Source organism: Gobius niger, assembly GCF_951799975.1.
Source record: "Gobius niger genome assembly, chromosome: 23".
Taxonomy (NCBI): Eukaryota; Metazoa; Chordata; class Actinopteri; order Gobiiformes; family Gobiidae; genus Gobius; species Gobius niger.
The window spans coordinates 4,348,835-4,363,103 of record NC_136874.1 but is presented as its reverse complement, the minus strand read 5'-3'; the positions used below and the strand labels follow the sequence as shown (position 1 = coordinate 4,363,103).

The 14,269-nt window shown below is 41.0% G+C and overlaps 1 protein-coding gene across 3 annotated transcripts in view; it reads left to right on the top strand.

Moving 5' to 3' along the window:
• LOC306982191 (voltage-dependent L-type calcium channel subunit beta-4-like) overlaps positions 1-14,269 on the top strand; it is a 33,247-nt gene that overhangs the window by 15,479 nt on the left and 3,499 nt on the right. For 2 of the 3 annotated variants that reach the window (XM_079582039.1, XM_079582041.1), the window contains 9 exons: positions 1,492-1,665; positions 1,784-1,906; positions 4,048-4,175; positions 6,701-6,777; positions 9,348-9,367; positions 10,876-10,956; positions 12,025-12,083; positions 12,163-12,272; positions 13,379-13,530. In XM_079582039.1, the coding sequence (XP_079438165.1) occupies positions 1,492-1,665; positions 1,784-1,906; positions 4,048-4,175; positions 6,701-6,777; positions 9,348-9,367; positions 10,876-10,956; positions 12,025-12,083; positions 12,163-12,272; positions 13,379-13,530 (924 nt within the window). Of the gene's footprint in view, positions 1-1,491; positions 1,666-1,783; positions 1,907-4,047; positions 4,177-6,700; positions 6,778-9,347; positions 9,368-10,875; positions 10,957-12,024; positions 12,084-12,162; positions 12,273-13,378; positions 13,531-14,269 lie in introns of all 3 variants that reach the window. The other variant, XM_079582040.1, reaches the window with a different exon arrangement.

Below are 14,269 nucleotides of genomic sequence, written 5' to 3'. Positions count from 1 at the left end.
TTCTTATATTTGAAGAGCTACGTGGCGCTAGGCTAGTGCAAGGCTAGCGCATTGCTACGATATCAGCTAGCCTGCATTAAAAACAGTCTGACCCGCTCCACAGTGCACCTGAGGCCAGGGGCGGACTGGGACTGAAAAACAGCCCTGGACTCTGGTCAGCCTGGCCCAAATTAGCGTATATGTGACACTTCCACAAATACATATGTTAACCTCTTACCCCCCGCCTTAACCGAGAGCATTTTCTCCAGTTCGGCTTTACCCAAATCAAAAGGTTTCTTGACTGGAGAGCAACGCTGTAACGCCTCATTTGAAAGCAAAAATCTAGGAAAGTGACGGTAACTTTTTGTCACGTTGTCGCTGCATTTTTGTCATGTTTTTGTTGCTTTTTCATTACTTTTTTGTGGCTTTTTGGCACGTTTTCGTTGTTTTCGTTTTGTTCATGTTATTGTTGTTTTTTCATCGCTTTTTTCATTGCTTTGTCGTCACGTTTTCGTCACATTTTGTTGTGTTTTTGTCACTTTTTTGTTGCTTTTCCAGCACATTTTTGTTTTAGGATGCTTTTCTTTTAAGCTTTTAGATTTGGGTAAAGCTCGGTTACGCCCGGGGGTGAGGATAAGGTAAAGTGAGAGGCCAGACCGGTGGCCCTAGAGCCAGTGGCCCTTCTGTGCTCTTCCAGAATACAGGACACATGGCCAGTCCGCCCCTGCCTGAGGCAAATCACGTATAACACCAGACTAACCATATAAATGTCTGTGTCGATAGAATCATTTAAACTATTCTGCATTTAGAAGAACTTATATTTGAGCAGCTTCCTGGCTGTAAGCTATGGAGCGGTGGAGTGATCTGCTAGAAAATAGTCCCTCAAAATGCGATCATTCATGTGATGCAAGTATATTCCATAAAATATTCTATAACCATTAAAGTGATTTGCCTCAGGTGCTCTGTGGAGCGGGTCACACTGTTTTTAATGCAGGCTAGCTGATACCATAGAAATGCACTAGCCTTGCATTAGCCTAGTGCCACGTAGCTCTTCAAATATAAGTGCATAAAGTACAAAAAAAATATCTCCCGAAATCAACAACACTCTGGATAACTATAGGAAATGAGGCCCTATGTCCAAAATCCTGAAATATCCCTTTAAGGAAAGACTGAACACACCCCCTTGTTCTCGCAGTTTTGACTTTGCTCCTTTTGTGAGAAATCTGGGTGTTATTTTTGTGCCGAGCTTTTTCCACCTCAGGCTCCCCGTCCTCGCTAAGGTCACGCCTGTCCCGGGCCGACCTCGACTCGCTCCTCAGGCCTCAGCTCGAGCACAGACTATTGCACTGCCCTTTACGCCGGACTCGACCTCTCCAAACACCTCCGTTTTTTTCTGATATTCACGCCACTAATCCACAGCAAACGTTTCAAACTCATACCTCTGCATTTAGAAAGTTTCCTCATTCACCTGCAGTGCCTTGACCTCCTGTGTGGTTGTGTTTCCCGGCGCAGGGCTCAGCCGACTCGTACACCAGCCGGCCCTCGGACTCCGATGTGTCTCTGGAGGAGGACCGCGACCTGGTGCAGGCGCAGGTCCAGTCCCCGAGCCCGGCCCACGTCCAGGGCCCGGGGCAGAGCCGACAGGAGAGGGAGCAGCAGGCCACGGTGCAGCTCGAGAGGGCCAAGGTACCATCACACCATGTTCTTGTTCTCCTGTAAAAATATCTCCACTTTAGCCTGGTTTACTGAGCTTTGAACCACAAAAACACAGATATTTCACTTACTTTTCCCCTCTTCTTGTCAGACTAAACCAGTAGCGTTCGCCGTCAGAACCAACGTGAGCTACTGTGGAGCTCTGGACGAGGATGTCCCCGTCCCGGCTACAGCGATATCCTTCGACGCCAAGGACTTTCTGCACATAAAAGAGGTAAAAACATGAAGAACAAAGAGCCATATCATTACAACCACTATTGTTATCACAAAGAAATGCCATGAGGAAGCTCTCGGGATTCAAAGTTCAGTCCAGCTGAATTGTTTTTTAACCCGGGAGATGGAATTAACTCACTGGATGACGGTAGCCTGGCTAACACCAGACTAAAATCACAAGTGATATTTAGTCTGGGGACCACCAATTCATTTTCTCGTAGGAGAGGTGTGGTTTACGATCGTCCATACTCGTTTATTGGGCGATACGAAAAAAAAAAAAAAAAGTCTATCATGTGTCTGCACGTAGCCACAGCCAATCGTATCATCGTATCCGATGACGTATGACGCACCCGCTGTAAACTTTTGAGCTAAATTATTTAGAACAAGGTCTAAAGCTTGATCGAAAAATACCATCGTGTCTGCTGCTGTCATGTTGGATCCGTAAATAAACTTTTTTTTTTTAATCCGTAAATAAACTACAAACGTCCGTATATCGAATAGTGCGTCATCGTCTTGCCGTCTCTCCTCGCTCTGTGATTGGTTCCCAAATCCACCGGAGATTTCGGCCATGGTCCCCAGGCTGTTGTGCAGTTTGAAATAATTCGAGCGCACACAGCAGCCTGGCGTTAGCCAGGTTAGGATGACGGAGAATTTGCATCGTTTTACTGAAAATGGGGAAACTGTAAATAATCCAAAGTTAGAGTAGGAGGGAAACTATTGCCAGGCCGATCAAATCTCAAAATGCCCGACCGATATGGATTTTCGGGGTCCAATACCGACACCGATACGAACGGGGTTGGCATGGCCGATAGCCGATTTAAAGGCCGATATTTTAATTTGATGATGTTGTTTTTTGTTCCATCTCTCAAATAGCCTTAAGTTAAGCATTTATTATTATAGTAAAGGTTTCTTCATATAAATATATAGATAGACCTATGTGGGATTTTCCATAGTGCTAAATCTGGTGCAGCATCTTTTTAATGTAACTGGTAGAGCTGCTCGATTATTGAAAAAATAATGATCACGATTATTTTTATCATAATTGAAATAACGATTATTAAAAAAAAGGTCTTTATTTTATTTATATATTTATTATTAAAAAAAACGATGCTGAATATTTTCTGTTTTCTGAACAGTCATAAAAGTACAAATGATTTCAAGTTTGCCTCGATTAAGGAGAGGTCTCTGTTTCACACCTGCCCCCTGCTGGCCAGCCCTCACACCAGCGCAAGCAAACTGAGCAGCACTGTTTGTTTTTATGTCAGGCAAAAGCATGAGCCATGGCACGTGAAATGCGAAGGGGAAATAATCCCAGCGCCATGAAATATGCAAGTCTGCTTTGCAAAAAAAGAAAAAAAGAAAGAAAAAAAAGTGGGAAAAAAAACTTTTTTTTCCGATTATGCTAATTTTGTAATCGTTTCGTGGAATAATCGAAATTGTAATCGAATTTCGATTAATTGCACAGCCCTAGTAACTGCACACGGTCAGATTTTAGAACTGTTTATAATCCTGTGTATGAAGCTTCTAAATGTGTCAGTGCTGAACTGTGACAGCAGGGGGCGCTGAATATTCATGTTCAGTAGTTACTTCAGAGGGAGCTTGTTTGAAAGACAAAAATCAGTCGAACGGTAAATCTCTGTCTCTTATGGTTTCGAAATTATATGCAGAAGTATCAAGATCAAAAGATAAAATCGGCCGGCCGATATATCGGTAGTCTGGAAGTCTAAATGTTCTACAGATTGTATAAAATGTGCAAAATCGACCTGGTCTTGCATTTTGATGTTAAGTAAGTAATATTTTTTTTGTAAAGTCCCTCCTTCCCGGATCTCAGCAACCAATCAGACTCTAGTATCCTCCTGCATCGACCAATTAGATGAGCTTTTCCTGTGAACCAGCCTGTCAGGTCCAATCAGGAGGGAGGGGGAGGAGCCTGATCTTTACTTTTGAAAATTCTGTTCCTCTTCTCCTCATTTTGCAAACTAAGAAGGGCTTTCTGGGTAAAAAAGGGGAGGGATTTGTTTGTTTACTTACAGATTTCACTCTATATCTACTCACTTTGCAAACTCTTTAATCACTCTTTCATCACTTTAAGTTTTTGTGGCTGATAGATCGTAACCAGCTTTCTCCGGGTGGTTTTTGCAGAAGTTCAACAACGACTGGTGGATCGGGCGCCTGGTGAAGGAGGGCTGCGAGATCGGGTTCATCCCCAGTCCTCTGAAACTGGAAAACATCCGGCTGCAGCAGGAGCAGAAGCGAGGACGCGTTCAAGGGTGAGCCGCAAAACTTCACACACGCTTTTCCATAGATCAGTTCTACCACAGCGAGACCTAAAGATCATGAGTCGTACATGTGTTGAAGGATAAAGTATTGTGTGATTATTAAAGGTGCAGGAGAAATCTTATAGGAACAGGTTTGTCTGAATAACGGAAGTCAAACCCTGTAAATGAGACACTTAAAGGCTTATTTTAGGAGGAGGTCCATGACTCTTACTTACCTTGACCGAGTGCATTTTCTCCAGTTCGGCTTTGGCCAAATCTAAAAGCTTCTCGACTGGAGTTCCTTGTATTGTCAGCGCCTTGTCGTCACTTTTTCATTGTATTTTTGGTGCTTTTTTGCTGCTTTTTCATCACTTTTTGTTGCCTGTTTTGCTGCATTTTTCTCGCTTTTTTGTTGCTTTTTTATTGCTTTTTTTGTTGCCTGCTTTGTTGCTTTTTCACCACTTTTATGTCCCCTTTTTCGTGGTGTTTTTGTCTCTTTTTGTAGCGTTTTTCTTTTGCTTTTTCATCATTTTTTTGTCTCTTTCTTGTTGCTGCTTTGTCTCTTTCTTGTCGCTTCTTTGTCTCTTTTTTGTCGCTTCTTTGTCTCTTTCTTGTCGCTGCTTTGTCTCTTTTTTTATCACTGCTTTGCCTCTTTTTTGTCGCTTCTTTATCTCTTTCTTGTCGCTGCTTTGTCGTTTCTTTGTCTCCTTTTTGTCTCATCTTTGTCACTTCTTTGTCTCTTTTTTGTCTCTTTTTTGTTGCCTCCTTTTCGCATTTTTGTCTCTCTTTTGATGCATTCTTTTCATCTTCCTTTACATCTTGTTTCGTCCCTATCTGACACTTGTTTCAAGCTTTTAGATTCGGTTAAAGCTGATTGGAGTAAATGCTCTCGGTTAAGGCGGGGCTAAGAGCTTTAAGGCGGGGCTTAAGAGTCAGCAGATCGAGGCCTCATAATAAGACACACTACAGATAAACAGATTGTAAAAACTTGATTTCCTGCTTTTCACTTTAGTCAGAGTTTATTTACTAATGTTCTGTCCATTACCTCCAGGCCAACAATACTTTATTACATAGACTCGTGTTGCTTCCCGGTATAAAGGCGCTCCCATAATTAGTGGTAAGAACTCCAACACATTCTTGAATATTTCCGTGTATTTCTATCCAGCTTTGTCCAGTGACTTCTTTTTACTGTTGTTTGTTTTCTATCAATGTAAAACGAGCCGTAGTCAGTATTTTTTTTAAATAACCGTGGCCCCAGTGATGTTTTCCACCGTGTTGGGCTAATACAGTTTGAAGTTTGAGTAGCCCGAGTAGCTCCACTTTCTCCATTGTCAAGTCAAATTGGAGTCAGTGCTTTTAACCAGGTCAAAGGCAAAAGTAGAATGAAATCATGTCAAAAGTAAAATGAGAAAATAGCAACAAACTGGAGGATTGTTTAGTGTAAATCCAATATTCCACATAGAGCTGACTTTATTACAGACAACACTCCCTAAATCAGAGTCTGTGCTGGATTTAACCAGAGCTAAATGTTGTGTTTACAAGATACAGGCTAACGTTGCTATTGTTGCTAAGTAGCTGCTAACTCGCGGCTAACAGTTCTGGAGATTCTTACGGCATTTTATGCCCAGGGGCTTATTCGTCAATAAAGTCATATTTTGTTGTCATGATGTTACAGATCAATTATCAATTACTGATAAGCACTTGGATGAACATTTAACAAGGATCACTGGACTTTTCTACACTAAATATCCTACAAATATATTAGCTATTTCTTTAACTAAAACACAAACACTCGGCTTCAGCAGTGGCTTTAGGTATTTCTATGTTAGTTTCTGTCCCAGCCTTGATTAGCTTTCACTAGCATTAGCTCCCGCCAGCGTTAGCATGCTATTGCTAGCTGAAGAGTTTTGCGCGGCGATCAAAAACACATTTGCGGAGGTTAAAACTAACGTAGCGGTTGTATTCTCCCGGTTCTTAGCTTCAAAATGATATACAGCATGTCCATATTCACTTAGATTTAGGTGGTAAAAGTTGTGTTTTTAAGGCGTTGAGAGCCAAAACTCTATCAGCCCCGCATTAACAAACACGAAGCCCAAACAAACACTGAATTCAAGCTAAAAAAGTTGCTAATTTATATAATATTATTAAGAAGTGATAAAAAGTGATGGAAAAAGTGGCAAACATGCGATAAAAAACAAACAGGCGACAACACGGCAACAACACAAGGAAAAAGGTCAGTTCAAATCAGTTTTGTTGGTCTTAGCTTTCAAATGAGACTCCAGTCAAGAAACGTATAGCTTGCTCTTGCCCTTCCACGACTTACAAACCCTCATTGTCTCGACTCCTCTCCTCCGTTAAAGCGAGCAGTGAGGATGTAAAAGTGGAGCTCACAGGTCCCCGGAACACATGTAGGCGTGTTTACACAAGGCTTCAGTGCTGTGTCCCTGTAGCGTTAGGTGTGTGGGGTGTGTGTGTGTGTGCATTAATGCCAGGCCGCTCTCTCTCTTTCTCTTTGTGTGTCTCTGCTCCTTCTGCAGTAAGTCTGGGGGAAACTCCTCTTCCAGTGTAGAGGACGAGGTCTCGGCCTCCATCCGCCCGCTCATCTCCTCCGCAGGTGAGGGGCCGGCCACAGGGGGCGCTAATGTGTCAGACGAGTCGCTTGGCAGGGGGTTAAGGACACGTAGGGGCTTAAAACCACACTGTGTGACATTTTTGAACAAAATATAAGGTTTTATGTCAAATATGAGGTTTATATCAAAGAATAAAAAGAAGCTAGCAAGTTAGCAAGTTGGCTAGCCTGCTCAGTGCATTTTTCCTATAGCCGTTAGCATTTAGCCATCGCAAATTATGAACGATCCAGATGTTTTTAGCTGTTGTCAACCCATTGTCCACATTTACCTCATGTCAAAGCCTAGTTAGAAATCATTAATCAACATACAGATCTTTTTAGATTTGACTTTTGGTAAGAATTAGCTAAATGCTAACTCATATTCAGTCAAGTTTCTGCTTTTTGTGGTGTCGGATACACAAGAAATAGCCGCTAAACTTTCTTTAATATTATGTTAATGAAAAAGACTACACAGAAATTATATAAATGCCATAAAACAGGCATGTCATACGTCGCCATACTTTAATATAGGGCCTCGACAGCAGAATTAGCATTGTTGTTGTCTAGCTTAGCATGTTCATTCATATTTTACAACAGTTTAGTTGCTCTTAACTAGAATGTTCCGCAGTGTGGCTTTAAGGTGAGGGGCAAGCGAAGGGTTAGGAGTGTCAGGTATGAAGTCCCCCCTGCAATTGTTTTGTAAATGAATATTTATGTCGAGAAGGACCCTTGTACTGTTGCTATAGCTACAGACGATACAGACTAGGGGGCGTGGCCAAGCCGACGGGGACGAAAACCTCTCATGGGAATCACAATTTTAGCTATATGTTTGTTAAGCGTGATATCACACACAACAATAAGCTACTTCCGGGTCCAAATAGTTGACCTTCTATAGAAAAATACAGCAAAAAAAGCAACATGAATTGAATCTCCTGCTGAAATAACAACAGAAAAAAGCCTGAAAACTGTTTTACATTAGAATAATATAGCTCACAAATTTGATGATTAATGTTAGAAAAGCATCACAAGAGGAAATCCAGAGTAAACGTAGTATATCTTTAGAAAGAGCCTTGTCAAATTCAGCTAAATCCCATTATAGTGAATAGGGCGACAGTTCATTTGGACCCGGAAGTAGAGTGGTGACATTATCACTTAACAAACGCTTTTTTAGACGTTTTCTGGCCGACTATGAACATATTTATCCTACACAAATATAGTAAAGCCTAAATGGGGTCCATATGGGCGTTTTTTCACAGCACATTGTTCCGTAGAAGCGAAAAACGCCACTCATTCTCTAACGTTAGCATATCGTTAGCCACATAGCATAATTGCCTATCTAATTTTTGTTTTGATTTTGGAAAACATGTAGAGATAAAAGACGTTTTATAGGAAACACATTGTTTTTCTCTTATTGCCATTTTAACAATACAAAATGACTTAGGCAGTTATGCTATGTGGCTAACGATATGTAGCATGACGCTAACCAGGGCGGAGCCTGACACTGATTTATAACTCATTTATCTATATTTATACATCTTTTTTTTTAATAATTAATTATAAATCATAAAAAGACCTGGGGCTTTTGAAAAAACATATGTTAGCTTCAGTGGCTTAAGCCCCAGGCTCCGCCACTGAAGCTAACATAACTTCCTGGTTAGCATTGTCGTTTAAGTATTTATGGCTGTTGTCACTCTCCATGCCTCAGCATCTTTATTTAGTAGGCATCTCTGGATTCGCCCATATATGGTCATGTTTGGAAACAGTTAAGGGGGAAAACAATTAGGAGAAAAATGTAAACTTTCTTTAATTATTCAAAAACTACTACAAATGCTGAATTATAAATATAGTTTTCTATATACAAAGACATGGAGAGGAGCAGAGTAGTATCGTGCTAATGCTAACGCTAGCTACGACTGCTGTTTTTTCCGCTTCTACTGAACAATCTGCTGTGAATTAACATCCATATGGACCCAATTTAGTCTTGACTTTATTAGTATGTGATAAATAAGTTAATATTTCACCAGGATATGGCAAAGAGTGTCCATGTGATGTTCTGAAAAACGGTGTCTCCCAGTTTCCCCCTCGGCAAGACCACGCCCCCTTCTATGACGCGCTGCCGCCTGTATCTGTTTAGTGAAATATTCATTTACAAACATATTTGTGTGGACAGTGCTTATGCCCACTCCCATACCCCATAGATAACTGTTGTAGAGCTAAGTTTGTAGAGTTTAAGAGAAACTCACACCAAGTTGACGGTGATGTGCTCCTCCTCTTCTCCAGTAGAGGGCGCAGCTTCACAGACTGGGCCTAAACCAGAGTCCAGCGCTCGGCCCCGTCTCCTGAATGTAACTTAGGCCTGTAGAGAGTACGGTGGCCCCCAAGGCTCAAACATGTGGAAACAAAACATATTTCCATTTGTGTTTTGCTTTTGTGTGTTTTGAGCCTTCCTGGCCACCGCACATTTACACTGATAGGTTTTATTTGGTGATGTTTTTTGAAGCATGTGAATAAATAAAGTCAGCGCAGCCGTGATGTTGCTCTGACATGTCCGTCCTTGTGTCTCTCCTCTCTCACAGGGAAGCAGAAACAGAAAGTGGTAAGTTGGTCCTGGGAAAACGCACTTTATTTACTTTTTCATAACTTTAACATTTTCTCAACCCAAGATGTGACATGTCAACGGAACTGCGAACCGATATAATGAAATTCAACCCAAATGTTCCCTCGCATTACCATGGCAATACACTTTTTTTCCCTTATCTTTACTGTTGTTGCAGCAAAAGTAGATTCCAATAGAGCTCAACAGTCCCGCCCACTTCCGGTCACATGCTGGGAGCAGGAAGTAAAAATTACTTTTCATTTTTTGGAAACTTCTAATATTAACCTCTTACACCCCACTTTAACCGAGCACATTATCTCTAGTTTACCCAAATCTAAATGCTGGACTGGAGAGTGAACAGTGTTATGCCTCATTTGAAAGCTAAGGCCTACAAAACCGATGTAGTCGCCGCATTTCTGTCACATATTTGATGTGTTTTTGTCGCTCTTTTTTGTAACTTTTTTGTCGATTTTTTGTCACCTTTTTGTCACATTTATTTCACTTTTTTGTCACTTTTTTGGTCATATTTTTGTAACTTTTTTGTAACTTTTTTGTCACTTTTTTGTCACATTTATTTCCCTTTTTTGTCACTTTTTTGTCACTTTTTGTAGCTTTTTTGTTTATGTTTTCATCCTAATTTTTGTCACTATTGAGACACTTTTTTGTCACTTTTTGCTTACTTTTTTGTCACATTTATGTCAATTTTGTCGCATTTTTGATGGGTTTTATTCCACATTTTTGTCACTTTTTTGTCACATTTTCATCCTCATTTTTGATGCTATTTTGACACTTTTTGGCAATAAGCATTTAGATTTGGGTAAAGCCAAACTATAGAGAATGTGCTGGGTTCAGGTGGGAGTTATGAGGGTAAGAGAGAATGTTACATTTAAGATTTATCTAAAACTCTATAAAGTATTGAGCCTTTTCTTTCTTGTAAAATATCTGCTTGATGACAGTTAGCATACCGCTGATTAGCCGCCGTCCTGCCTTTAAAGTCCATATATCTGAATATTTCGAAAAAGCATAAAAATACTCATCCTGGAGATACGATCAGTAATGCAGTTTGGACGTATAGTTTAAGTGGGGTCAGTCCTGCAGCATTAGATCCTCCCTCAGCTTCGGTTTGGCACATCTTGGGATGGGAACAGCCTCCATAAACCTGGCCAACGCTGCAGCGCTTTCTCTTTCTCCACATTACGACTGTAGCTAACGCCATATCCACCTAAACATGCAGCAAATTACGACACATTTATTTCCAAGTCAAAATGTAAACGAAACATCTCATTTACGATAATATTTCCCTCATTTGAGAGTCGCCGTGAGTAGAAAGAAGAGTTAAAAATGAATTATCGGTGCTACATTTTGGCTAACAGTGGAAATAGATACCGAACAACTTGCTGCATGTGAGTAAACTCCGCCTTTCTTGCGTCGTTTGTGTCGGTGGAAGCTTTCGGTGAAGTGGCCGTGTCCCGTTTTGTGATTGGTCGGTTGTTGTTGGTGATTGACAGACGGAGCATGTCCCGCCCTACGATGTGGTGCCCTCCATGAGGCCCGTGGTCCTGGTGGGGCCCTCGCTCAAAGGATACGAGGTGAGGAATGGTCAGACTCTTCAATTTGAGGAAAGTTACGGACGTTCTGGAGAAGAAGGCGGGGCTTTCCGTTACTGGACGTACAAGCGGAGTCAGGAAGTGATGGTTTTTGGGAGGAAGTAATTGAGAGAGTGCATTATCGAACAGGGCAATAAAAGGACTCTTGTTTTCCCTGAACACATCCAGTTCTAATTCAATAAACAATCATTTTGAAAGCTGTGGACAGAGCCAAAAAAAGTATGTAGAGAACTGGCGAATGGAAACGGAATCATTTTATCCAAACAAGCCTGAGTATAATTCCATCATGATCGTTTTCTGACACTATTTAGCGTGTAGTTTTTGTTTGTGAAATATTACAGTTTTCCTCTGCAAAAAACAAAACAAATTTGGCTCAAATAGACAGTGACATGGAACTTATTTTGGTGAGGAGGTGCTCCCCCACTTTTTCTGTGCCTTGTTCCTATTTAATAACATTGCTTGCAATACACAAACTATCCACCAGGAGGAGGGAAAAAGAGGCTTGAAACAAACTACATATTTTAGGTGAGACACAGCTTTTGGATATGGATATAATATATATTTTTCTAAACCATAGATACAGACGGCATCTCTGGAATCGCCCATATATGGTCATGTTTGAAAACAGTTAAGAAAAAATGTAAACTTTCTCTAATTATCCAAAAAGTACTTCAACAAATGCTGAAAAATGAATATAGTTTCTACTAAATAAAGATACAAAGACATGGAGAGGAGCAAAGTGGTTTAACAGCCCATAGATACATAAATAACAGAGAATGCTAACAGAATGCTACATGTTTGCATCGGGCTAATGCTAACGGTTAGCTACAACTGCCGTTTTTTCACTTCTACTGAACAATCTGCTGTGAGAAAATATCCATATGGGCCTGATTTACACTTGACTTTATTATATGTGATAAATAAGTTCATATTCCACCAGAAAAAGGCCACAAAGAGAAAAAATGTGTTTCCCAAAAGATTATTCTATTTTCCCCCTCGGCGCAGCCACGCCCCCTTCTATGGTGACGAGTTTCTGCTTCCCTTTCGCAGGTGACGGACATGATGCAGAAAGCCCTCTTTGACTTCCTCAAACACAGATTCGACGGAAGGTAAATCACCAAAACCCTTTACATTATTATGATTCACTTTAAATACTAACTTCTGCGTCTCCGACTTTATCGCCTGCAGGATTTCCATCACTCGGGTCACGGCGGACATTTCTTTAGCCAAGAGGTCGGTCCTGAACAACCCCAGTAAAAGAGCCATCATCGAGCGCTCCAACACCCGCTCCAGTCTGGGTATGAAGATGCTATCACCTATAAATACACAGGGACATTACATTTTTGCCTCTTCACACACTGATAGTCATATTTGTACATCTTTGACCTGTTGGCCACATTTGGGGACACTGCCCACGCCATCTTGTGGTAATATCATAACATTACACCAATGTCAGTGAAAAGACGATGGCGGGAATATCAGCAAAATCCTTCTACACCAGTTCTCGAAAGAAAAATGATCCAGGAAAAAAATCTATCCAAATTATATGAATAAAAGACATTTATTTATGTCTCTATCACTGTCTCTATCATCATGTGGGGATTAAAATTTGACGTATTTTAGTAATTGTAGCCGCTAGGACATCAGTGAATGTGAAGCACTGGTTTGAGGACATTGGGACTATATAACGTTATTTATTCTACCATGTGGTTCGCTATTGGGACTATTTAGATGGATTTACAGTTGTAAATAGTTATTGTAAGTGGCACATTTGCATAGTCATGTTGTGTACAGTTGTAAATCTTATACTAAAATACTAAGTGGTATATTGTCGTAGAAATAAACGATAACAATGTCATTTTTTGTCACATTTTTGTCACATTTTTGTCATTTTTTCGTGAATTTTTTGTCAATTTTTTGTCCATTTCTTGTGACATTTTTGTGACATTTTTGTCACTCTCGCGACCCCCTTGGGGGTCCCAACCCCCAGGTTGAGAACCACTGTTCTAACCCATACTTCTGAACTCCTGAAATAAGTGAGGGTGGCTTACCCCATAGTGTTCAGCGTGGGCTAGCTGAAGCTCGGTCATGCTAGCATTGTGGTTTTTGGAGCCAGCTTTATTTAGAAAAGGGCAAAAATAAAATTGATAGAACGATGAGAAGCTTGTGTTCAATAATAACTTAGAGGCAAAAGGTTTTAAGGGAAAGTCCATTAGAGCAAGGAGCTTCTGGAGCCTGCTGCTACTTCCTGTTTGGCTTCAGCAGCAAAAAGTGATGCCTCGTCCATGTTTTTCTACAGTCCATGATTAAGAGTCATTCAATTAGTTGTGCCAAGCTGGTTAAAAACACAATACTTATGTACAAAACTACTTTTACTGTAACTTTCTTCCCCTCGTCTCCGCAGCTGAAGTGCAGAGCGAGATCGAGCGCATCTTCGAGCTGGCCCGGTCCCTGCAGCTCGTGGTGTTGGACGCGGACACCATCAACCACCCGGCGCAGCTGCTCAAGACCTCGCTCGCCCCCATCATCGTCCACGTCAAGGTGTCCTCCCCCAAGGTACAGCAAACCCCGACCACGCACACCTGCAGCTCAAACCTAAGCTAACAACGCTGTCCTGTTTAGAGCACAGGCAGGGAGGGGGCGGAGCCAAGGTAATAGGATTCATTTGAGGTCATGCTCCCGACACAAGCACCTGCAAAACCAGCATGAAACTTTAACATGTAGTTTATCTTTTGAGTTTCAAAAGTCTCACAGTCCATCAAGGCACAACTGCATGGATAGGTATTAATATTATTGCACATTTCAAAACATTCTACTTAATGTCAGAATGATATATAACTTTTTGACTTTCTTATTCAGTTCATTGAAGGTAAAGGTGAGTGGTTAGCGCCTCACAGTGGACAGGTCCTGGGTTCAGTCCTCGTGTGGGTCTTTCTATGTGGAGTTTGAATGTTTTAAAACTCATCATTATAAACTCACATTTCTGACTTTAGAACTCATAATATATAATATTACTTTTTAACACATAGAGGCCGCGCTGTTTTAGCTGTAGAGTGCCAACAATCCAGACCATTTTTCATGAGATTTGTAGCACCACAGTGTATTCTATGTTATAGCTATGGACTCAGCTTGTTTGAAAGGTGAGACTCTAAACTCCCCATAGGTGAAAACAGTTTAATTCTACGTGCCTCGGTTCCTGAGAAATCTAACTTAAGCAGAGGCTAGTTTTGATCAAAAATCACAGATTTTTTTCTAGATTAGGAGATATTGCGTCTTTCATGAAACTCTCTCCTCT